General features: G+C 36.9%; 1 protein-coding gene across 1 annotated transcript in view; it reads left to right on the top strand.

Annotated features, from left to right (window-relative positions):
- Window positions 1-1,211: 1,211 nt before the first annotated feature.
- The window catches only part of ESR1 (estrogen receptor 1), a gene marked incomplete at its 3' end in the record, with an annotated part of 101,301 nt that continues 77,270 nt past the window's right edge, over window positions 1,212-25,242 (top strand). Inside the window, exon 1 of the mRNA XM_079549922.1 lies at window positions 1,212-1,711. Within this exon, the coding sequence (XP_079406048.1) occupies window positions 1,278-1,711 (434 nt within the window). The 5' untranslated portion in view covers window positions 1,212-1,277. The remainder of the gene's footprint in view (window positions 1,712-25,242) is intronic.

The following is a 25,242-nucleotide window of genomic DNA, read 5'->3' on the forward strand; positions in this document are numbered from 1 at the left end:
ACTTATTTAACTGAGTGAACCGCAGACCACAGCAATAATGCTAGAGAACTTGGGACAGTTTTTGAAGGTTTTCATTTAGCTGGTTCAGGAGAACTGGTTTGTGAAAAGTTAAAATTATATGGCATGAGATTGCAAGATGAGGCATGCATGCCACACCTTTTCATTATGTCCTTTCTCTTTTCTTTTTTTTCCCTAAAGATAACTTTGAGAGTTAGTTCAGTTTATTTTAAAACTGATACCATTCAAGTACTTTATTTTCCAGTTGATTGAAAATCTAAGCTTGCTGAGCTTTGTTTTTGTGGGAATAGAAAAATAATAATCCTGTATTTGTTTTTTAAGCACTGAAATCATTCTTCCCAGTTTCTAAGATCTTACTGTGGCAAAGTCTGAAGGATGCTTTGCTTCATCATTTTACAAGCTAAAACAGAAACGGACAAAAATTTATGGGCTAATTAAGTCTTTTCCTCACTTTTTAATGTAAATTTTCACTTCAGCTAGTTCAGGTTGCTATTGCTGATAAAGCTTGTAATAAACCTTTTCTCCTACACAGATCTTTTATATTCTTTAATTTCTGTTAGCTAGTTTTTTGAAGGAGGCTGGTTGCACACACACAGACGCATGCGCTTGCACACGCGTTTTGCTTTGCCATATCTCAGTTACAGCAGAGTCCTACCCAGGGTCATTACAATGTACACATTACATATTTCTAGCAAACATGAAAATGAATCAAGCACGGAGAGATAAGAACAGATAGATTGGAGCCTGCTGAGGAAATAAAAGGCAATAATCTGGCTGACCACTGGGCTAGTCTTCCTGGTCTGATTTCAGCGTCCTTTCCCGTTAGCTGCTGTGGAGCGCTGGCTGCCCTGCAGTGAAAAATGACTAGCAAGAATAAAGTAACATTTAGTGGGACAATTGTTTGGTGTAACTCCAAAACTAATTGTTTCTGAAGTGATGTTTAAATCAGCGTCGGCACAAGGCAAGAGCCCCTGGCTCACAGCCAGCACCTTGTAATGCATATTAGCGCAGATGAGGAGTTCTCAAAAGTTAGAGGGAGAGGGAGAGGGAGAATGTGCCTTTCCAGTGCTCACCCTGCATTTGTTTGTATACTCCTCCTTGCCGAGATCAGAGGAATACCTGTGTAGTGCTGCTTTATTTATTATGATTTCTGCTGAGCCTCAGAATAGGTTCTGGTGTTTTTTTTAGGTGGACTGCCAGCTGCCGATCTCGCTGTTGACAGGAAAAGCAGATATGTTCCTTGCTCACTGCCATTAGCAATGACCATGACCCTTCACACCAAAGCCTCTGGAGTTACCCTGCTGCACCAGATTCAAGGCACTGAACTGGAGACTCTGAGCAGACCTCAGCTGAAGATTCCCCTGGAACGATCGCTCAGCGACATGTATGTGGAAAGCAACAAAACAGGAGTTTTTAACTACCCAGAAGGGGCCACCTACGATTTCGGTACAACCGCTCCAGTGTACGGCTCTACTACGCTCAGTTATGCCCCTACTTCTGAATCTTTTGGGTCCAGCAGCCTGGCAGGATTTCACTCTCTGAACAATGTCCCACCAAGCCCAGTGGTGTTCTTGCAAACAGCACCCCAGCTCTCACCCTTCATCCATCACCACAGCCAGCAGGTACCCTACTACCTTGAAAATGAACAGGGCAGCTTTGGGATGAGGGAAGCTGCTCCTCCAGCCTTCTATAGGTAAGTGCTACAGAGAATTTCTCTTTCTTTAAGTAGCTATGCTGAGAAATGAGAACGTTGAAATATGTCTGCCCCACACTTTCATTTTTGTGTAAAGGACTGTGTAATCTCGGGAAATCATCCATGATATGCAGACCATAAAAATAGCAGAGGATAAAACAGAACTGTAACTCACAGCTTACTGTGCCTGTGAGCTGTAAATTTTGAAAACTGTAAGTAAATGGGAAACAAATTAGATAATGAGTGTAAATGTTTCCTGGGAAAAGATGAAATCATAATTGATTAAGGAGTGGCAAACAATCTCTCTGTTGCAATATATTAAAATTACTGTCTAGAAGTATAGCGAAAATGTGCAAGTGGCTGTTTGTTCAGCTCTTAGCTGCTAGTAAGAGTATTTCCTACCTCTGGTTTCCTTTACAGGATAAGTGACTTATATAGGAAGTAGTTCAGAGGCACAGTATCCTTCCTAATCAAACTGTTAGAACTGAGTAAGTGACAGTATTTCAGTCAGCAACCACTTTAATGAGCTGCCTTAAGATCTATGTGCCTGGCATTTTTTTAAATCAAACTTTGATATATATTAAGCATAAATCAAGCATGCTGCATTTCAAAATGAATGTAGATAAATTTAAATGTAAGTTATTATTTTATTTATTTTATATTTATTCCTCAATAGAAGTGTTTTAATATGTATTGACAATTGTGAAAGCATATACTTAATTTCTGAAATATGTGGGAGAAACTGATAGAACTGTACCTTCCAAGAAAATGTAATCAAACATACCAGTACCCACACTGTTAATCTTTGTGCACTGTTAATAGCATAATTTTGTACAGACATATTATAACGGACTTCAGCAAATTAAAGTGAAGAGTTATCTATATATTGTTTTTCCTAAATGCTTTCCATATTGGTTTGTTTGGAAGGTACAGGTGAGTTTGATACAAATGGAGTGACCCTCCAAAAATAAAAGCAGGTTATTCTTTCCCTGCTAAGGCCAGACTTCTTTGTACAAAATAATATGTTGCTGAGAATAGCAATGTAGGTTATTAAATACAGCGTAACTCAACTGGAGAGAATCTTGTAGGAGAATCTAGTCCAAAAAACCAGATGGTGGTTGCACTTTTTGTAAATGATAATCAGTTTTGGGGATCAGGTGGAATAATGACAAGTGAAAAAATAACGGTTAGGCCAGGCAGTCCAACAAATATGTCTCTTAGCTGAACTGATTCAAACAAAACGCATTTTAGAGCAATTAAAGGCAATACCTCTAAGAGGAATTAACATTAAGTATCTGGATTGTTTAAGAGCGATGTGGGTGTAAAAAATGTATTTTGCACTAGATTTTAAGTTGTTTTTTATTTTTATTTTTCATTGTTTTTTAATATGAATATCCAGTGCAAATCCCTGTTAGAAAGCGTATAAGAGACATGAGGTGTGTAAACAGTGGAATAGTGAGCTGTGGAACGGTAGAATTTATGAAGCTGAAATGCACATGCAGGAAATGGGCTAAAGGGAGGGCTTTTTACTTAAGGAGGGAGAAAAAACAAGGATCAATTGGAAATGGAATCTGAACTGTGGAAATGGCATTATTTTATTTTCTAATAGTGAATGGTAGTGAGATACTTTCAAATAAAAATAGCAGACATTGTAGTAGTAACATTCAGCTACTGCAGCAAGCATTAAAGGGCAGAACTGTATTCCTTATTTCCCAATATTTCCAGGCAAGGATGGGTGTGTCCTTTCAAGATGCATTTTAGATCTGTACACAATTTATGGGGTTTAAAGCAGAGGAAATTAGGTGAATGCATGCAGGTGGTTTATCTGTATACAGAGTTGTATGACTGATTTAATGGCCTCTTCTGGCCTTGATTCTGTAAAGAACATTTGACATGGTAATATGAAATGTGCACCAAAGTCCTCCCTATGATTATCTTGTTTCCAGACATAATACTGTTAGAATTAAATTGATAAAGCTTTGCTTTTTTAAATTTCACAAAGACCATGTTTAGAAAGTTATCATCTTGACAGAATTAAATTTTAGGTCTTTATTCTTGTACTGCAATCATAAATAGTGTGCTATAAATATTCTAAATAGGTGTTCAGTGTCTGGGAGATATCTCAGTATCTAATCATACGCTACAAGAGCAAGTTCTTTCAAAAATGTTAGTGCAATACTTTCCAATTTACTTTATTCATTTGTATGTCCCAACCCAATCTGAATTCAATCTGTCAATTGGATTCTGGGACAGAAGAGAACATGAGGCATTGTAATCTGGCAATAAATACATAGATGCTGGAGATTTGAAGATGTCTAACAAAATGATGAATTTCTGATGTAACATGCTAGTAGGAGTGGTAAAGGCAGAAAACCTATAACCAAAACCATAGCAAAATTTAAAATCTGTCATGATCTGTTTATGATAGTTTGCTTGCTGTGATAATAAGTAATGTAGCCAAAGATTCAAAAAGCCCCCTTGAGAATTCTTATTTGCCCTTTTGGTGCCTACAACAATTATGCTGTTTAGATTGCAGCACTGGAAAGTTTGCATTGCATACTCCTGTTATACACTGGATTTGAGATGCAAAGTAGTGCATTCTCTGATACAAGTGACTAGGACAATAAATTATATTTTGTATATACTCGGATTAAATGCTCAAAGTATTCAGTCACAAAACTAAAAGTATTTCACATGTAATAAGGAAAATTTTTAATGTCATTTCATTATGTTAATAAGCATTGAAAATCATGCTATTAACATGTATTTATTTACACATGCGTATTAATACTGAAGTTACATTTTATTTCTTTCAAGTTGTGTTTTAATTACAAAAGACTTTATTTCTTAGTGCAAGATAATGACGGACTTCTGTGTCCAGCTGTAGAACATAACAGTACATAGAGAAAAGAACAAATGTTGTAAATAACAATAATTAAAAAGCACCAATCTCTTTCTTACTATGCTTTCTAAATCATGGGTCATCCGAAGCTGAGATAAGAGAATGGGTTTTTGTTAATTCATACTGTGCTGTCTTTCACCTGATTTTTTTTAATATCTGACCTTGTGGCTGGTTTTATAGGGAGTCAAATACCTTTCCCTTATCTCACAGTGTCTGTATCTTCCAGTCAGGGGCAGAAGGCATAGCACTAGTAATGTTTTTAACTTTCTTCAGATCTTACATATATTTTATTTTCTCCAACACCTTTTTTTAATAGTGGTTTTTATTAAAGGCAGATTACTAGTTGATTATTATTACAGGAAATACTGCACTCGTGGGTACTATAGTAAACTAATTGAAAGATTTCTTTTGTTCTTAACTATTATGTTTGTGTTCTGGTCAAATTATTTCCTTGTCCTTTTGGTTAGGCCTTTTTTCATTCATGGAAATACCATGAAGCCATTCAGTAGCTAATTTACCTCCATAAATTCCTATAAACAATATCAAAGATGGATCTTTTTTGTTCTTTCGGTGTGCGATGTTCAAGTATTATCCCACTCAGTCTGCACTTCTCAAATAAAATTTGAGCCTCTGTAGCCTTTGTTTGGTGCTGCTTCCAAATCTGACTGAAACATGCATGAAAAGAGATGGCTCTTACCAGCTACCTGATGAGGGAGTCTTTTGTTTGTAGTGAGTGACACAGCCAGGGAAAGTCAGCGTACAAGCAGAAATATTAGATGAAAAATCATCAGTTACTTCCTGTAGTACCTCAAGCTCTGGAATTAAATTAAGATAATAATTTATTTAGCTTTACTCCTCATTATCATATTGAAATTGACACTGGGCTGCTAGAAACCAATTGTTCCAAACAGTTTGATCACAAGTTTTACATCTAATGTTTTCCAAAATGAAGAAAGGTTACAAATGTAGATTATCTTTTCTGCATTTCATAAACCTGTTTGAAGAACAATGTTATTCAACCTGTTTTTTTTTACCTTACCTGATTCATTATAAGTTCTTATAGCTGCTCACACTGAATTCTAAATAATGAGGATTTTTTCAAATTTTAAAAGAATGTTAGAATGAATCAAAAAATGAAAGGCTTAGGTTTTTTGTTGTTGTTGTTGTTGTTGTTGTTTTTAATTCATAATGAAGTGTGAGTTATTCCAGAACATGAAGGAATACTATGTACTAAAAAGTTGCTTTTTGCTAAGGTATCAATCTGTTCTCAGGTCCTCTTCAAGTAGCAGTGAGGTGTGACATTTGACCAGAGTTTTCCCAACATTCAGTGTTTCTGTTTTCAGACATTGTCCTGGTATACATTTTAATTTTACAGCAATAGGTGCCTGTAAAGAAAGAAATAGGGTAACTGCATGTTTTTCTATCTCATGGAAGAGCACATTCCAATCATGAGGGATTTGTACAAACCAACTTTTTTGTACTTTCAGCTTTCCTTGAGGAATGTATTAATGCAGTTTGAGAGGCTGTAAGATCAGATAGGGCTGGTAGATATTACACAGAATCTAATGTGCACCTATAACTTCCTGGAGCAGCAGCTAGCTGTCAGTGAGGATAGTCACCTAGGATACCTCAAACAGCATAAGATGCGGACAGCAGCATCAAACCTTCACACAGACTCTTTTCTTACATGATTCTACAAGACCAGGTGTACCTGGGTCTAGAAATGTGAGTTTCTCTTTCTGTATCATAAAGATAGCCAAACAGACTCATTCAAGTATAGATACCTATTTAATGCAGATGGAGGTAGATATGTGTTGATATTCAAAATTATGTGAAATTAATTCCACCACATATCCTAGTTCTAAAGAATCAAAACAGACAACATCTGGTAATCTCCCTTCAGATAGACACTGCACTACATCCCTTGAGTGGAAGAGAGAGTATTGACTCTGTGTCATTGGCCTTGATCACTCTTGCTCTGAGACTATTGAAACAACAAACACTGCTCACCTTATCTGCTCTGATAGGGAAAGCATTAATTGCTGGCACCAGCTCCTTCAGCAACTGCAAAGTGAACATCACATTCCAGGAAACAAAAAAGGCTAATCAGAGCTAAGACATCACTCCCAACAGTGCAAAGGAGAAGAGTCCTGCAAGTGAAACTACTTCTAGAAAATTGATACAAAGTAAATTTGGTTGTTGTTTACAACTACATACTAAAACTAATCATGACCTCCCTGCTTTGTCTTTAGGGAGCTTTATGCTATTTATTCATGCAAAAGAGCTGAGATTAGGGCAGAGATGCTGTCCTTAAGCACTCTCACTGAAAGCAACGCTTTCATTGTGCGTTCTGCTTGGAAAATTTACTAGAAGTCAGACCTGAGTTTCTACATTATTCCTATTTATTTGGATTGAGCTTCAAGTGGACATTGTTTACCACAGGTTATTGGGAATTGATCAACGTGATGCTGGTCAAAGCAAGGCATTTCAGCTTTTCTGCTAAGTTCAGATTCCAGTTGCTGGAGGAGTTCTTCTCTCATCTGAATCAAGATCTTCTGGCGCAAGATTATCAGCTTGTTACAGAGATACTACTTGCCATATTTCACCCATTACATACTTACAGTGACACCTCTTTGAGACAGGAAGACCATAAAATTCAATTTGCAAGTTAGTCTTCTTCTTTGACAAGCTACAACAATATTGGAATTGGGAATGATCAGAACAATTAATGTTAATCTTTCAATAGAACAAGGAAATGTAGTCCTTAAAAAACACAGGACTCAAGTATGTATGTCTTATACATAAATTCTGTTTGATAGATGTTCAAAACAACACCAGTGATCTTCAAGCCATTACAGTGACTATCATAACTAGTGATACCACTACTAGCATATACATAAATAAGAAAAGATGCCTCTCTTTTTTTTTTTTTTTTTTTTTTTTTCTATTTCCTTTTTTTTTCCTTTTTACTATGGAAGCCATTAGTAAAAGAAAGTAACAGTAATGGTTGAAAATCAGAAGTAACTAAGAATAGATCTTAAGCAAGCTGTTAGTGGCTAAGAATGCATCTTAAGCAAGCTGTAAGTGGCTAACAGTGAAAAGACTTGTGTGTAACCACTTCAAATCCAGTGAGTAAAAAATCATTTTACAGCTTCAAGAGTATAGTCTGTCATGCAATGAGTGGAATATACTGCATTCTGTTTCCATGTGCTGCCTTCTCACAGCAGTTCCAGTTCTCAAAACTTACCTCTCCAGGACTTGAGCAGCAGTATCTGTGTAGGGTAGTTATTAAGAGCCTTCACCTTCCCTTGACAATTACACATCCATGATCAGCTAGGCAGCGCTCAGCTGAATTTGATATCCACACATTTCACTCTCCAATCATAAATTAAATGAGTATGGAGTACATTATTTTCATCCTAACCATCATATACAGATAGAGAGACTACTTTTAACTGATTTCCTAGTGAAAACTTCTGTTTATCCTTTGAATATTTTTCTATGTATCATTGATCTCTAGTGAAAATCTTGTCCAATTCAATCACAAATCAAATACCTTCAGTCCTCTCTATTTTTTTATTATTTGCTATCATGCAAACCTGTGAAACACTGCTTTGTTTAGTACAGTTTGCTTTAGGATTGGTTTGTGCTGCTATGATATAACTACAGAACACTTCCTAGGATGATGCAAAGGCAGTATCTAAGCTAGGAAGAAAGGGAAAAGGAAATTTACTCCAGCACAGGAAAAGTCTCAGCTCACAGTAAATAAAAATAGTTGGGAAGATAGGGTGCAGAAAGCAGAAGCAGCATAAGATTTAGGCCCCAAATCTTAAATAACAATACTGAGAAACTCATAATATGCTTTCCAGATAGCCTCTGCTTCTGATTTTACATATTATACAGTTTAAATTGAAACATACAACACCTGCAGCATTCTTTCTACTTCCCTTTTCTGTTATTTTTTGAACCTTAAGTGAAGGTTTATGAGATAAGATTTGCTCATTTGTAAATCTATGAAAAATGTTCTAGTTTTTAAAAGTTTACATTTTTTATCCTCTTCAGTTGGTCTGTAAACAGACAAACTTTAGAAGGTGCTAACTTTAAAAATCATTTCTAATTTTTCCCTTGAAGTACTATAAAGTATGTTCTTTGGCAGAACTAAAATATCATGTAATACCTTGTCATCTGTATTTTATTAGCTTATAAAGCTGGTAAACATTCTTAAAGCATTTGTGGTACTGAGCTATCTTGATCAAGCAATATTTCTAATTATTACTCAGTAACTTCTATCAACTAGTGTGGAAAGAAAATTAATTCAAGTGAGTGTTCCCTACTTTGCTTATTAGTTACACCTTGAACTTGAGATGGGATCCCTGCTTCAAATTACTTATCACAGAATCCTTGTACTCAGAAAACTGTAGCAGTGACAAATAATACTGAGGCTAAGAGCATATGCCGGATTTAGATATCTTTGGGGAGCTAATATGTCAAAGAACAGCTTTGTCTGTTTGCTTCCATTCTGGAGTAAAATGACACTCCTCCTTTAGCAAAACTGATGAACACAAGCAAGGAAAAATGAGAATGTTGCCAAAATATCAGCCACTGTAATACTGTTCTTACTTTGCAATAATTTTACATTATTTGAATTATTTAGAGCATATGGGTCAAAAAATATTTATAGCTTTGTCTTGCTGTGTAGTGAGAAATATCATCCTAGTTTTCATTGACAAATTTATCAATTAGAGAGAAAAGCATTCAAAACCTGGATGTGGTGCTTCTGCAAGTTCTTAATAATCTAAAAGCTGGCCAATTAGATTCATACAGAAAGATGGAGCGATTGAAACTTCTATAAAATAACTGAAAGTTTTAATGGCAACAACATAAGAAACAGTATAATTGTAAGAAGTATTAAGTGTACCTTCAAGGCACATTGGAGCTTAAGAATATCAACAATACTAAAGTAGGTTGCACTTTGGTAAGCTACTATTACTTCTTCTGGATTCAAGCAATCAAAATTGTTAACAGAAGAAAACTAATCTGATTCTGCAAAGAATATTTTAAACACTTAAGAGCAAAATTCCACTTTACTTTCAGACAGATTTAGTAATGTTCTTCTTATCAGATCCACCAAAGCTACTTTCTTTATTGATTACATATGCTGTCCAGCTTTGACTTATACTTTCAGTGTTAAATGATAGTCCCAGGGAGGAGTTTTTTTCCAGCATTTTGCCAGAAAAAAAAAAAGCCTCAGCTTCTTAAGTATCAGGTGGGAGAGAGAAAACTTTGCTATTAAAAAAAAGTCAATTATTTTTATTGTCTAGCCTAGCCACCTTTGTAGTATGGAGCTTTAATATTTGATATTGTCAAGTCTGGAATTTTTTTTTTTTTTTTTTTGGCCAGAAAATCTGCTCAAATTTAAGCTACATTCTCTTGAAGCATCATACTTTTCACAGTGGGAAATAGTTTGCATTTGTTAGCTAAATTACATGACATTTCATCTTTATTATGCATTCTTGATGCTTTCTCAACTATTATATAATGACTTGATTGCAAAAGCATCCTTCTTTGACAAAATGGATCAGGTTGCTTCTCCATAAGACTGTATGGCTTTTGAACAGCACTATCTCTGGGCTGAGGCAAGTTACTGTGAGATGCGAATCAAAGATTAATATAAGTTTGGAAGGTCTCTGGAGAATATCTGGTCAACATCCTGCTCAATATAGGGCTAACCTGAAAGGTTGATCAGTTTGTTCAGGCCTTTATTCAGTTGAGTCATGTATATACCCAGTAATGGAGATTCCACACTCATATAGGACAACCTTTTGTACCACTGAATCACTATTACTGTGAAATACAGTGTCCTAATGTGCAGTCATGATTTTCCTTACTAAAACTTGTGCTAGTTTTCTCTTTTACTTTTGTTGTGCTTCTTCCAGAAGTCTGTCTCTATCTCCATTGCACTCTTCCCTTACATAGCTGAGGATAGGAACAAAATCTTGCCTTAGACTACTGTTCTAAGTACTACCTCATCTTGGTAGTCATCTTACTGCAATTTGTCACGGACTGTCTTGAACTCAGAAGCCCAAAACTGGAAGCAGATTCACAGGTGCCAGAGAATAATCTCTCAGCCTCCTGCCTATGCTTCTGATAGTATTACTCAGGATGTATAAGGCCTTCTTGCTAGGGCATACTGCAAAATCCTGTTCAACTTGTCAACTTTTCTGCTAGGACTTCTGGGTAGCACCCTGTGGAGCTGCTTTCCAGCCTGTTCAGTACTTCCACAGGGAGTTCTGTCCCAGGTGCATGGCTCTACATTTGCCAGTGTTGAAATTCCTTTGGGACCATTTCTCCAGCCTGGTGAGGTCCTTCTGGTTGGCAGCCTTGCTTTACAGCATGAATACCATTTTGCACACCCTTCTTGCCAATATGGTATGGTTCATTAGTTTGCTAAGGATGTAATTTTTCCCTTTCTCTCTGTTGTTAATAAAATTTCTGTCTCACTATTGATTATACATGCTACTAATGGCTGGCCAACAATTGGACTTTGTACTGCTGATAACAACCTGTTGAGACTAGCAGTCCAGTCATTTTCCATCCACATTACAGTTCATCTCTCCAGTCCACATCTTGCTAATTTGGCTTCAGCACTGGACATGAGAAAAAATGATTTCTCTTCTGTTTTTAATGTCTTGTTGCTTCATGTTAGTTCTAAAGAATTTGGCAGAAGTCACATCAGTAATATGCAGTCAGAAAACTAAGCTTTTAAGATTGAAACAGGAGTAAGTAAAGGAGATCTTGCTACAGAGCAGAATGGAGACAGAAAATTAATCTGGAGGGGCTGGTAAGGTACAAACTTTAGATCCCTGTAAGGATGCTGTTGTTAACTGGCAGACAAAACATGGGCAAAGAAAAGGAAGGAATGGTCTAATAGGAGTAAGCAGGTATGAGTTTGAGAAAATCCAGGAAAGTGAACTAGGAGAAAATCCAAAAGAAAACTGAACTGGAGAAAAAGTGGAATTCAGAGGTACTCATGAACTGAAACTTGGAGTAGAGACAGTGGCTGTAAGCAAACTTGAAACAGAGTGTATGTTGCAGAGCATGGGGTGAATAAATTTGAGAGGGAGAAACGGATTGTGGTCTCAGTCTGTGTAGAACAACATCCATCCTAACAGATGCATGAAACTCTTGCATTTCATTCATTCCTGTTCACCTTGAAGATAATGGCTTAGCCTAGCTGATTGTTATTCCAGTAGCCCAAGTGGTAGAGGTCAGTGCTGTTGACTGAGCTTCCATCACTCCTGAAACACTGACTACCATTGAGGGACTTAATGAAATTTGGGTTTGGGTGTTGATGATTCATTTTCTTTAAAGCCTTGGCATTTTGCATCTTCGCAGAGAAAATATAATAATGTAACATCAGACTTGAATAAGAAGCTTGACATGAGCCTACAGCTGAGCAAGGATAAAAACATGAAGAAGATGCGTAGGTGCTCAGTCAGTGAACATAATTTTGGAAGCTAACAATGATATTACTAAACTGTTTGAAATAGAAGAACAAATGTTCCATTAGATTGTTAAGCATGCATACTTAGTGTTTTTCTTGGGAAAAAACAAAGAACAAAAACCAAAGTCAAAAATTCACCATAAATATATCTTAGTTTCCATCCTGGTTTGGAATTGTATGTTCAGTTACTTTGCATTTATTTAGAAGGGAAATAAGGGATGATTGTGCAGAAACAAGGAGTTAATGCACTAGTGTTTCATGTTCTTTAATTTGCTTCTGACATGTACTGTTTGTTATGTGACCCTCAGTTTCTTTTATCCCTTACTTAAGATGAAGGATTTTTATGGTTTCATTTCAACAAAGCACCAAGGATCTCACTCTTCATAGGAAGAAATGTGTATCAGTACAAAAGCCAGTCCAGAAAAATAATAATTTCTCTATGTCCCTTTTTTGAAAGCACTTAACAAAATTACCAAGGCCAAGACTGTTTTCACTGAACAGTTAGCATCAGCTTCTTTATTATTCACTAAATAGCAGCATTAGGTATTAATAGCTTCAAGCTGTTTTCATGTATGACCTATTTTCTGACTCATACATGGCTTGTTTTCTCTTTATCTAACTCGCTTTACTGTTAACAAATGTTGAGCTGTCTGGAAATGGCAAGTAACCCAAAAGCCTAATAGGCTGACTCTCTGTCTCTGCTCTTCCTCCAAGTTGTTCCAGAATTAAAACCTGTAAGAGTGGAGCAAAATGAATTATCTTGCTTATCGCAGGGCAGATATAGTGAAAAATAAATGGAAACAGGTCTTTAACAGCCCAGGTTCATGTCTTCTGCCAAGTGCTTTAAGTCACATAACAACTTAAAATGAGGAGTCTGGATGTGGTTGTTGTAGGGCAGAGGTGTCTCCAGATTATCTGAGGAAATTCTACTTGTCCCAGAGAAATTACTCAGATCTGTCTCTGTCTTTTATGAATACATCAGTGAGAAAATTTAGGATACAGTTTGAGTTATATGGACAATTCTGAAACCCAGACTGAGAATCAGACTTTTCTTTTAACTGTCCGAGCATGAGAGATACTCAAGACTGCTTTTGTGAGAAGTGAGTCTCCTTAAAAGGTGTAGTGCTAGAAATACATTTGTCCCATCTATTCCAAATAGAAAAAGAAAAAAAAAAAAGAAGAAATACTGATCCAATGAAAAGAAGGTCAGATATTTCATTCATTTATCAAAGTAAACAAAATCACTTTTACTCTACCCCTCTGTCATCTCAATGTAGTTGAGGTATGGAGGCTTTCTATAGTGTATATTGTGAATCATTACATGGAAATCACTAGATAAATGTTTCCAGCAGGTATTTCTACAAGAGGGAAATGTACGGAGCATGATGTCCAGACTTTTGTCTGTTCTAGGCTCTACACTAAAATTGTCATGGGGAACAGTTCAATGAAGAGCTACTTTTATTTGTTATGTTTCCCTTTTGGTACAATCAGAACTCTCAATTGCTTTTACAGAATGGATTTTTACAGATTCAGTGGTCTGCAGGAAATCGGGGTGGAATGATCTTCATCTCTCTTTCCCTATGATTCTTTCTCACTTCCTAACTCATTAGCTTGTGCAGCAGCAAGTCTTCAAGTAAGCACTCTGGTGCAGAACTACACCTCTTCTTCTGCCTGCTGCTGTATGTACAACTGCACTGTTTAACTGCTGTGGTATATGAGCTCTAGCACATGGAGTTGGAGAGGAGATGAGCTCCTGTGCAGGGATGTAAATGTGTTTCCACATATCAATAGCAAGTGAAAACAAGAATCAAGAATATGGCTTGTGGAAGTTCTCACTAAGGTTTGCAAAGCAGTGCTGGGGCTGGAAAATGAAAACATGAGCAAGATCACTTCAGTGTGAAACTCTGCACTGTTGGCTTGTCTTTCCATTTTATGCATTAAGCTTTCCAATATCACCCTATTGAAACTGGTTTGGAATTCTGGACTTGTTATCGAACAGTTATTGATTAGAATTATTTAACTTTACGATCTATAAATCTATATAGATATGTATGTGAAATGAAGTGACTCTGGTTTCAAACTTGGCTATCTAATGGTATATACTTGAATTCAGGTAATTTTTTAGAATAGTGATGTTTGGAATCTTGAATACTTTTGGGATCACTTAGGTGGCAGGCTGTTTTGAAGGCACGTGAATTGTAGTCCTTGGTTACTGCTCAGTCCCAACCCCAGAAGTGAATATGTGTCTGTGATCAGATCTAACTGCCTTACCTGAGCAGAGATGAGGAAGGGAGTGGTGCAGTCATCCTTCCCACTTAGATTCACTGTGATCTGCGGTTTTCCTGATAAGACTTATGTAGGACCATCATGGTTTGCCATGCCAGTCTTAGTGCAATGTTCACTTCCAGTATTCAGCTGTATGCAACATCTGGGTGAATATTTTGATTAGAAATGAGTAAACAGATTATGTATTTATTTATTTATTCATAGACAGCCATATGAGAATATTGTATAAGAAATAGAAGTTGAAATCTGTTTGTTATTCTTTTTCCTTTTTCATTAATAAGAAGCATGCATGTATAGGTAAAAAAAATAAGAATCAGTCAGAATTCTCTAAATCCTTCTATAATAGAATCCTTCTATTATGAGTGTCCTATATGAGCAGCTAATAATATGTATATAAATGTCACAACAAATGTGTGTTGCTGTGTCTACAATACAGAGCATTTGTAGACATTTTCCTTCCTTTGTAATTTATAGCGCAGGGAACAATTACTGTTGACCAGCAACAAAGAGTGGGAAGATTGTGGCACCTCAGAAGCATTTGAGCTTAGTATCTGCCTCTATAAGGAATAAGAAATGAATAAGAAGTACATGACATATTTACTGAAACAAAATGTAGCTTCTTAATGTCTTGCAAAGAAATGATCAGCAACATAAAAGACAAAATTATGGATTACATGCTGCTGCATAAGTTACCCAAAATATGTCAACTATCAGTTTTGTAAACAAATACTGTGTACGGTTGGCTAGATGAAGATCTATTCTACATTTCATGAACCATATGCTCTTTGCTTACAATTAATTGCTTATGCAAATTTATCTCTGGATATAATCTGAATGAATGAATTACCTATTTTGGGATAATGTAGGTAATGTAGAATTGTAAAAACTACTATGTATTATTCAGTTAGCACTAATGATTAAGACATCTGTATGTAAAGAAACGAAGATCAGTCTACAAGCTGGAAAGAGGAGGAAAGAATAAAAGAGCACACCCCAGTTTTTCAATCTGCTATTTTAGTATTTCATACTGCTGTAATGTAACTATTAGTCCAATCTAGCTGGGAGCTGCCTCTGGAAAGGACTTAACGCTGTCACATTTCCGGTCATAATTTCAGTACCTGAGTTTACAAGCCAGTATGACCACACAGTTGAGCCCTTTGTCTCTCCATCTTTCATTTTTTTGGCCTCCTCCCTCAGCTCAAGACTTACAACTCTGTGTTGAATAGAACTGATTTTCTCCTCTGGGCTGAAGTGCCTGTGGCCAGAAGTAAAGGGAAACCAAGACTGTCTAGAGTTTGCAGTTGCTGTTTCTTCAACACAGAATGACAACCTTTGAAGCCCCTTAACACCAAATTTTTCTAAAGTGAAGTTTAGGGGTTAGAGGAATACTAACGTAGACAAATACTAACAACTCTTTTGAAGGGAAGATAATAAAATTTTAAACCAGTTTGGAAAACAGTTTAATGGGGGTGTCTCAAATTGTGTCCTTTGTGAGACAATCTACCCAAATTCTATTTCTTACTAATTTTATTTTGTTTCTTACACTTTCAACTATATTTTTAGCATATGTAATTTTCTAGAAATCCTCTATGACAAATCTAGTGATAGAACAAGGGGGAATGGTTTTAAACTAAGATGGGAGATTTAGGTTAGGTATTAGGAGGAAGTTTTTCACTCACAGGGTGGTGACACACTGGAGCAGGTTGCCCAAGGAGGTTGTGGATGCCCCATTTAAGGCCAGGCTGGATGTGTCTCTCGGCATAGCATAGGGATTGAAACTAGATGGTCTTTGAGGTCCTTTTCAACCCAGGCCATCCTATGATTTATGATAGTTATGTTTTATTTCATAATGCGAATACAGGGCTTAGCCATAAGTTCCTCTTGTACACGTGTAATGACTACACCCTGTTAGCACACACAGAACAAGTAGGCTGCCAGATTTCATTTCATTACATCCCAGAGAACAAGTATGAGTCAAGTACCTCAGCAAGAGCAATGTTTCCTCACAAACTACACAGATTATGAGGCATCAACATCTCCCCTGAATCACAGAATCACAGAATCACAGAATCACCCGGGTTGGAAGGGACCTCAAGGATCATGTAGTTCCAACCCCCCTGCCTAGCAGGGCCACCAAACATACACATTTAGATCAGGTTGCCCAGGACCCCGTCCAACCTGGCCTTGAACACGTCCAAGGACGGGACATCCACAACCTCCCTGGGCAGCCCGTTCCAGGGCCTAACCACTCTCCTCGTAAAGAACTTCCCCCTAACATCCAACCTAAATCTTCCCTCCTTCAACTTGGATCCATTTCCCCTAGTCCTGCTATTGTCAGCCCTTTTGAAGAGTTTACTCCCCTCCTGGGTGTAGGTTCCCTTCAGGTACTGATAGGCTGCAATGAGGTCACCCCGCAGCCTTCTCTTCTCCAGGCTGAACAAGCCCAACTCCCTCAGCCTGTCCCCATAGAGGAGGTGCTCCAGCCCCCTGATGAAATGGGATGAAATGGCATGAAATGAAAGAACAAACTAAAATATGCTCCGTTGAGACTTGCTTATTTGCCTACTAAGGTTCAGAATCTCTTGACAAAATTTGTCACTCCTTTTCTTAACTGAGGAAGAAAGGTATACAAGTAGCTACAAAGCATGAATATTCTGTTGTTTTGACAGAAGCTCAGCTCTTTTGGTGAGTTTCTGGAACATGTATTCCTTGTGTGAGAGAATCAACTAGGACTGGTGCCTCTGCCTTTATGGCTATCCATCCAGTGTTGCCCCATGACATGCAGCGTGTTCTAGTCTTGCACTGACTTTTATCTGCTGGCGTGTTGCAGGCCAGTCATAGCCTGCAAGTTGCTTAATTTGTTCATATGACTAGGCCTGTGCAGGTCCCATATACTAATAATTGTTTTTGATTAACCTGTCTGAAGTGCAGTTAAGTCTGTACAATTAAAAACTTGTCTTTCACTGGGCCCCTCAATTGTGCACCATTAGCCCAAGTTGTGCAGAGACTGTGTTTATTGTGTTACGCATGAGATGTGGGTAAACCACATCATATGATTTTTACATGTAGGTGTCAACTGTGCCTTTTGCATAGATTTTCCCAAAAGGAACAGCTCCTTTCCAGCTGTCCATATGATGTCATCAAGCATCTCACCTCAGTCTTTCTCCTATACTCTTGAAGTTGGCATAGGGTGTTGTAGATGGCCTGATTGGTAAGCTTATTGGAAAAAGACTTTTGTCTCTTCCTCTATTCCTTAATTCATTCAGGAGGCCCACATGCACTTCAGTGTATTTAAAAGTATGACTTCAGAAAGTCCTTTATTTTGTCAAGGTTTTTTTTCCTGTGGCCCAGAGACCACTGATTTCATTGTGGGCCTGCATGTGGCTGTACCAGTGTTTTTATTTCAAAAATTCATTTTAAAATGGAGGGTACCATTTAAAGTTACTCTGTGAGTTCAAAATGTTATTTTAAGAAAAATAGCCATTTGAAATAATTTATCAGTTTAGTTTGGATTTTTTGGAACAGTGTCTTCTGAATTGTAATATGTTATACAATCTGCATTCTTATTTTATGTATCATGGTGTGAGAGAGCCAACATTTATGTCCTTCAATCATTTTGCTCTAAAAACGTAGCATTTAGTGCTCATCGTTGAAAGATTACTATGGGAATTCAAAGAAGCTCTGGGTAATTGGCTAAACTGCAGTCTAATCATGTGCATCTGAAATATTTGGACAGAGGGCTTGCCTAAGAGTAAAAGGAACACTTGAACCCATGAAAACCCCATAAGGGCAATGTGAAGGAAGATTTATGACTAATTTTTCTGTTTTTACTGGCATTTACCTTTGAAATAGTCTGGAGGTAAGTGTAGTAATCTGACAGCATTTCCTGAAACACTCTTTTCAAGTCTACTGAGTCTACTGAGCATTTAACCTTCTCCCTTCGGATGGTAAGACTGTGCTAGTTTATTTGGAAATTGAAAAGAAAATGAGAAATAAGTGTAGTTACTGAGTAATTCTGAAGAAAGCTCACAAGGAGCAGTGAAACTCAGTGAAAAAAATTGTTCTCGATGTTGTACTACATTCTTATATGAAAGACTGAACTTCAGCTTTTTCATAAATGCCATATTTTAATTCTAAGAATGATGTAAGAAATGCAGTAGTACAAGTTTTCAGCTTAGTCTTTAATAGAGATAAGGGTAACCAGATATTTCTGTAAGAATGAAGGCTGCAGAGGGTATACACCAGACATACTCAGCTGGAGCTGGCTTTTTTTTTTTTTCATGCTTCCAGCTTTTCAAACATATTTCATTCTTCAGATTGTTTACACTACAGTGATTTGTCCTTTTCCTCTCAGACCTTTTGCCCATCTGGCTCTCATCTTTGACATACTTCTGGTCATAGCTGATTTCCACATTCAGTCTCCTGTCCCTTCTGTCCCCAGAGCTACTCTGCCACACACCAGCTCAGTATTGCTTCCAGAAAATCAGATCTATGCAGTGCCCACAGGCACTCTGTCTGTCAGCAGCTTCTCTGTCAAGTTTGGCATACTTTTAGGCACTGAATAAAGATGTTTTCTCAGACTATATGGCTCCTCATACACCAGAGTCTGTGAGGTTGCCTGACTGAATGTGAGACAGTGTCAGAGACAGCTCCCAGACCAACTGCCAGGAGGTATGAATGGGCAAAGAAACCCTGAGCAAGTTGGCTGGTTATTAATTTGGATCCTGGGGAAGTGGGTCAAAATGGTCATTTCACAGGTACTTCTTATTTCTCCTAAGAAAGCAGAAGGACATCCAGTGATCACAAATTAAAAACGTACAGCAAAATAGTACTGTTAATTTTTAAATAAGCAAATGGTATCTGAGAATGCTAGAAGTAGCAGAAATCTGTAAATGGACCACTTGAAATTTAAGTATGTAAGAAAGAGAACCCTTCTAGAGCCGTTTGCTGGAATAGAAGTTGAAACATTAAACACTTCTGAAATCATTCAGGGTCAGTGCAGTCCCCAGCCTTTTTAGGAAGGAGAAATCTGTTGTAAAAATGTAACAACTGAGGAATTACTGATTAGGGAAAAGGATTCTGAGAAAAAATCTAAAGGGTAGAGAGAATCATAAACTAAATCCAATGGAGTAGTAACATACAGGAAAGGCAAATTTTATTCTTTGAAGACTGAAACAGGTGAAGAGATAAGTACGCTGTTTTAGGAGAAGCTAGCAAAGCCTCATTCAAAGTTTCATTCCCTGAATGAGAGCAATGAGAAGATGGGAGAACTAGGAGAATTTGTGGTGAGCAGACTGTAGGTTGAGATGTGGAAGGGAAGGGAAGATTTGTACTGAGGGGACTGTGACTGTGTTGCTCTCCAGAATAAGTGGAAATAGCTGAGGATCTCAGAGCAGAGAATGATGTAGGCTGGATATTAGGTGGTAAAAGCACCAAACAGACATGGAAACAGCCTTCTTCATCAGAAGTGTAGTCAGGGAAAGTTAAAATGAGGAGACCTGTGAGGCAGGTCTATATATAGTCTGTTAAGGGATATTCTGTCCCCTGTTCACTAAAGCTGAACTTTGTATTTTAGCATACAAGTATACAGCAATTGCAAGATATGCAATTTCTGTAGATCTATTTATGTTGTTTTCACATCGAGACCACAGTGTAATTTGACTAGTGGTAGAGTTTGTAGTAACTTTGGCATGTGGTTAAAGTAGAAGTATCTCTCTGAACACATCTGTAGAGGTTTTTTTCATTTGTTTGTTTGGCTGTTTTTGCATATTATCTATGTGCTTATTTGTGAATGTGTATTTCATAAGAAAGAATGCTTTGATATTTAAATATTTTTTCATCAAAACTTTGAAAAAATTATACGTTATGATGATTATCACATACTGTGGCTATTATGACATCTCTCTTGGTTGTTCAGAGGTATGGTTCTAGTACTCATTTTACCCCATGGGCAGTGTTCTGGTGCCCAGACCCTTAGGTCTCCAGTGGCATGCAGACTTGCACTGTAACAGATGCAGCCTCAGTCCAGAGAAGAAAATATGGAAGTGCAAGTCACACAACACAAGGCTCTTTATGTAAGTGAAATTTCTTAGTTTTAAAGCTATCATAGAGATTTAAAAATAAATAAATAAATAAAATAAAACTTCAAATGTTTAAATTCTGTTTGGACTGATGAAACATTTTAGTTTTACTTGTAGGTAGTTCCTAGCATTTGTAACGAACAGCTCATTATGCAATTTCAGAACTTTTAAGTTCAGCTTTGGTGAAAATTCATATAATTTTGTTTCCTTTATGATTAATGAGATATGTATGTGATTATAATGATTCTAAGGTCCCTCAATCCTTTTTAAATTGCAAATCTCAGCTTGTGCTTGTGGAACATGAGAAGTGGACCAAAGGGAAATAGGACTGAATGTTAAGATTAATAGGAACTAAGTAGCCACGGCAGATTGGGTTGAGAGGATAGATGCAGAAGAATAGAACCTTCTAGTCTGAGACAGAAAGAAAATAAGCAGGAGGAAAGAGAGCTTTTCATGAGGAGTCTTTGGGGAGAGGAGAAGTAGCTTTGAAGTGTCACTCCAGGCACCAGAATTTGTTTTTTCTGGACAAGGAAGTTGAGACTGGAAGGAAAAGGTGAAGTTAAATGTAAGAATGGGAAAGAGGGGCTGAGTAGATCAAGTGAGAATATTTGAAAAAGAACAACTGCAGGAGGGCAAGGCAGGCATGGCCATTGGCAATATTTACTATGCTTTATTTCTTCTATTCTGGAGTAGTGACTTGGAGTGTCACTATTTACAGTTGTTAACAAGTATCACCAATATTCTTCTTCCACAATGCTCGGGTAGGGACTAAGAGTCCTCTCTTGCTGTTGCCTCCTGCATTAAGGGAATTGCACCAGTATGTTCTGGGCCTGCTCTCCGTGACTATATTTATAGCCTCATTTATATGAGGCTAAAGGATAAAAATTTTGTTTAGCTAAGCATTCTTTTCAGAAGGTAAGAAGCTGCACACAGGCAAAACAGTTTGCAACATGTGTTCTGCATAAGCCTAAAATTTGGTGACCTGTGCAAAACATTTTGCTTCCACTTTTGGATGTAGTTATTATTATAATGATAATTATTTAACTTATGGGATCATCATAGGACAACGTCCGCCTCAATATATGAAAAGGAACAAATCTGAATGTGTTTTATTCATATAGTGAAATATAACACTATAAATTCTCTACAACCATAAATTCTTACAACTATTGGTAAATAAATGGAATGAGGCAAATTCAAAGAAATATTACATGAAGGCAGTTGATTGCTGAACTTAAGAACTGAGTTCTCTGTCTAACTGTCACAAATACTTCTGTGCAGTTCAGAAATCTTTTAAATCAAAGTCTTTACAATTAGTCTTGTGTTGTACTGTAATTTTCTTTGTGCTGAATGGAAGTCCTGCAGTCTGACTTACCTAAGTGTTGAACATTTACCCTTGCAATTGCAGACAAGAGAAGTAGCACTCTGAACATATAAAATGCTATTTAATGGTAGGTACTTAAAAACTCACGTTTGAACATGACTCTGTATATACTTTTGACCTTAATCTCTCAGCCTCATTTTTCATCCTTTTGACTCAATTAGAAAAAAATACATTCATTAGCTACTCAAATGTTATAGTCACATGGCAATACTGAAATAAAATTAATTCTGATGATAAAGTTGTATTTGGCTAGTGTGTTGTGAGCAATGATCCAGATGCTGAGCAGTTAGGGACAAAAAGCAATGCAAAACAAAGGCAGAATAACTGCTCATTTAATAAATTTTCTGTCTTCTGTGCACTGATGAGCTGTTGCCTTGTGGAAAGTATTTTCCTACAATTAAAGTTAATATGCATGTGTACAGGAGGAAACAACAGAACTTTAGGTTGTGTTTGCAAGGTGCAGTTCAACCATATAATATATTTAAAATCATAATCTTCCTTTAATATATGTTGGCATATATATATATATATATGTTGAAAGGACATTGAGGTGCTGGAGCAGGTCCAAAGAAGGGCAATGAGGCTTGTGAAGGGCTTGGAGAATATGCCCTACGAGGAGCCACTGAAGGAACTGGGGCTATTTAGTCTGGGGAAAAGGAGGCTGAGGGGAGACCTTATTGCTTTCTTCAAATTCCTGAAAGGTGATCGCAGCGAGAGCAGGGCTGGTCTCTTCTCACTGGTGACAGATGACAGGACGAGGGGAAATGGCATCAAGTTGTGCCAGGGTAAGTTTAGGTTGGATATCAGGAAACACTTCTTTACAGAAAGGATTGTTAAGCACTGGAATAGGCTCCCCAGGGAGGTGATCACATCATCATACCTGGATGTGTTTAAAAACTGTTTGGATGTGGTGTTTAGGGGCATGATTTAGCAGAGGGTTGTTAGAGTTAGGGGAGTATGGTTAGACTTGGTTAGAGGTTGGACTTGATGATCTTTAAGGTTTTTTTTCAACCTTTTTCTACATAAGTAAAAGACTAATGAAAATTACTCTGTTATAATTATTCTGACCAAACTGAGAAATAGAGTAAACAGAATAAATTTCTCTGAATTCAGTAGATCAAGTTCCATTTTGTCTTATTCCAAAAGGGTGAGTATTTATTTATTTATTTATTTATTTCAGGAATTTAAATTACAGGTCTGCTGAACCATTATCCATGTTGAATGTTTTACCTTTTAAAGAACCACCTTACTACCACCCCAACAGAATATTCAGTATTTTCCAGAAATTTGGTTTGTCAAATCCAAACACACTACTTCGATCACTCATTTTAAAACTAACCTGACTAAAAGATGAAGAAAAAGGATTAAACCAACGCCAAAGGAAAAGTTTAATTTCTTTGAAATTTTTTTGAAATCAAGAAATTTTGATGATCTATGAAGATATGCTTTTGTTTTCATGTTGACAGAACCCTTCCTCATGTTGACCCTTCCTCAATGCTATCATTGGCTGGTCAACATTGGGCTATTTTTCTGAAGTCATTTTACTTTAGTTATCAAATCAAATTGTGTTTTATTCTAGTTCCAAAGAAAACGTGCCAGTGTCTTCAGACTGTAAAACACATTTTCTGATACACAGTGCTGTAAATATTTTAAGAATACTTTATTATTTAGCTTTCAGATAATTTCATTTCATTGCATTTTTCCTTAATTTCTCAGCTTTCAATTGTATTTCATTTTTTAAAATTATTTTCTTCCCCTGTGCTGACTTTTGTCCTATTTTCAATTGGTTTCATTGCCATTTTTTTTTTTTAATTTATTGGCTTTAGCCTATAACTTCTATTATTTTTAATACTCTTCCCATTTTCTTTCCTCATTGTTTGTGTCAATTATTTCTTTAAGTCAATCATTCACTACACTAGCTCAGGAATATCTGCTCCTGTAGTACTGTTTAGGTTTCCCTGCATTCACCTTTTGAAGAAGAGATGAGCAAGTTTTCTGAAATAAGTCAAATTGTCCAAATAAGTAAGATTAAAGGAATTAACATTACATTTAGTGGAGTAGACAGTAAACTGTAAGGGAATAAGGGAAACAGCTGAGGATAATGGAGAAAAAAAAGCTTGCACCTATATTAGTTGATTAAACTAGGCCAAGGCACAGACACGAGCATCAGCACAGTGGCTCTCACTGCTTAATAAGTTGACATCCCCAGGCGGGGTTTTGCCTGTCTGAGTAACCTTCTCCCAGTCTGGGGTTCAGGCCAGAGGTATGCAAAGATCATTCCCCCTTGGCTGCATAGATGAAATCTTGCTCTTCTGGGGAGGCTGTAGTCCTGGAATCAGTCCCTTTGATGAGCACCAGCTAAACTTAATCAACAGTGGAGGTTCAGCCAAAGATTGCTGCTGTTTCCTGTTTCTATTGCTAGAACCCATCTTCACTGTAGTAACCCATTTAATGGCAACTGTTGTCTAATTTAGGACCACCTCCTGGGATCCTGTCTAACCTAAAATGTAGTGTCAATTTAGCTGCTTGGTATACAACTACATGTAACACTGCTCTCTCTCTATCAGGTTACATCAATACATCAAGTTGTATTTAGCTAAATTACAATCATCGACATTTAGGGGTATTTGTTTTAATTTTTCATTTGAGTAGCATATGATCTTTTTTTCCACATTCATTCGATCTACTGTCTGAGAGCACAGTTTTGAGGCACTTAATGTGCTTAGCATTTTTCTGTTTGTACACTTGGTTGTTCCTACTGCACTACTTCTTGTGATATCTTTTAAGTATTTTCAATTAACTCTGGATAAATAATATTTTATAAATATTTTACACCATGTGGTGTAAAATAAACAGCAAATTAATTAGTTTCATATTGAATAGTATAATAGCTCATAGACTAAGTCTATTGCATGGAAAGCTTTATCCTTGCTAGACCTTGGTTTCACTTGAAAAGAACATTGTTTCTGAGGATCTTTACACTGAAAAGTTCCAACCAATCTGGTAAGAAAAATATTTGTCTGCACAATCCTGTATTAAAATGAATACATAGTCTTTCTCAAGGTGTCTCCTTTAACTGCTCAAAAATGTTTCCCCTCAACCTTTCCTTCCTATGAAATCTATTTTAGATAAAATGAGTTATGAATAAATTGGGCCTTACCTCACTTTTGGCCCGATTGTGCACTGTGGGTTCATTAAATTCATCCTTCCCGCCAATCAGTTATGACATAAAAATATAGTTTACATTACAAAACTGTAATTCCCTCATATATAGATTACTTTTGTCTTATAGTCAACATGAGGTTAAAGATCTCTGGTCTGCTTTAGAGTTTCAGATGACCTGTGAATGTCTAAAATGTTTGGGGATCTTCAACT

The sequence above is a fragment of the Tetrao urogallus genome (assembly GCF_951394365.1).
Source record: "Tetrao urogallus genome assembly, chromosome: 2".
Classification (NCBI taxonomy): domain Eukaryota; kingdom Metazoa; phylum Chordata; class Aves; order Galliformes; family Phasianidae; genus Tetrao; species Tetrao urogallus.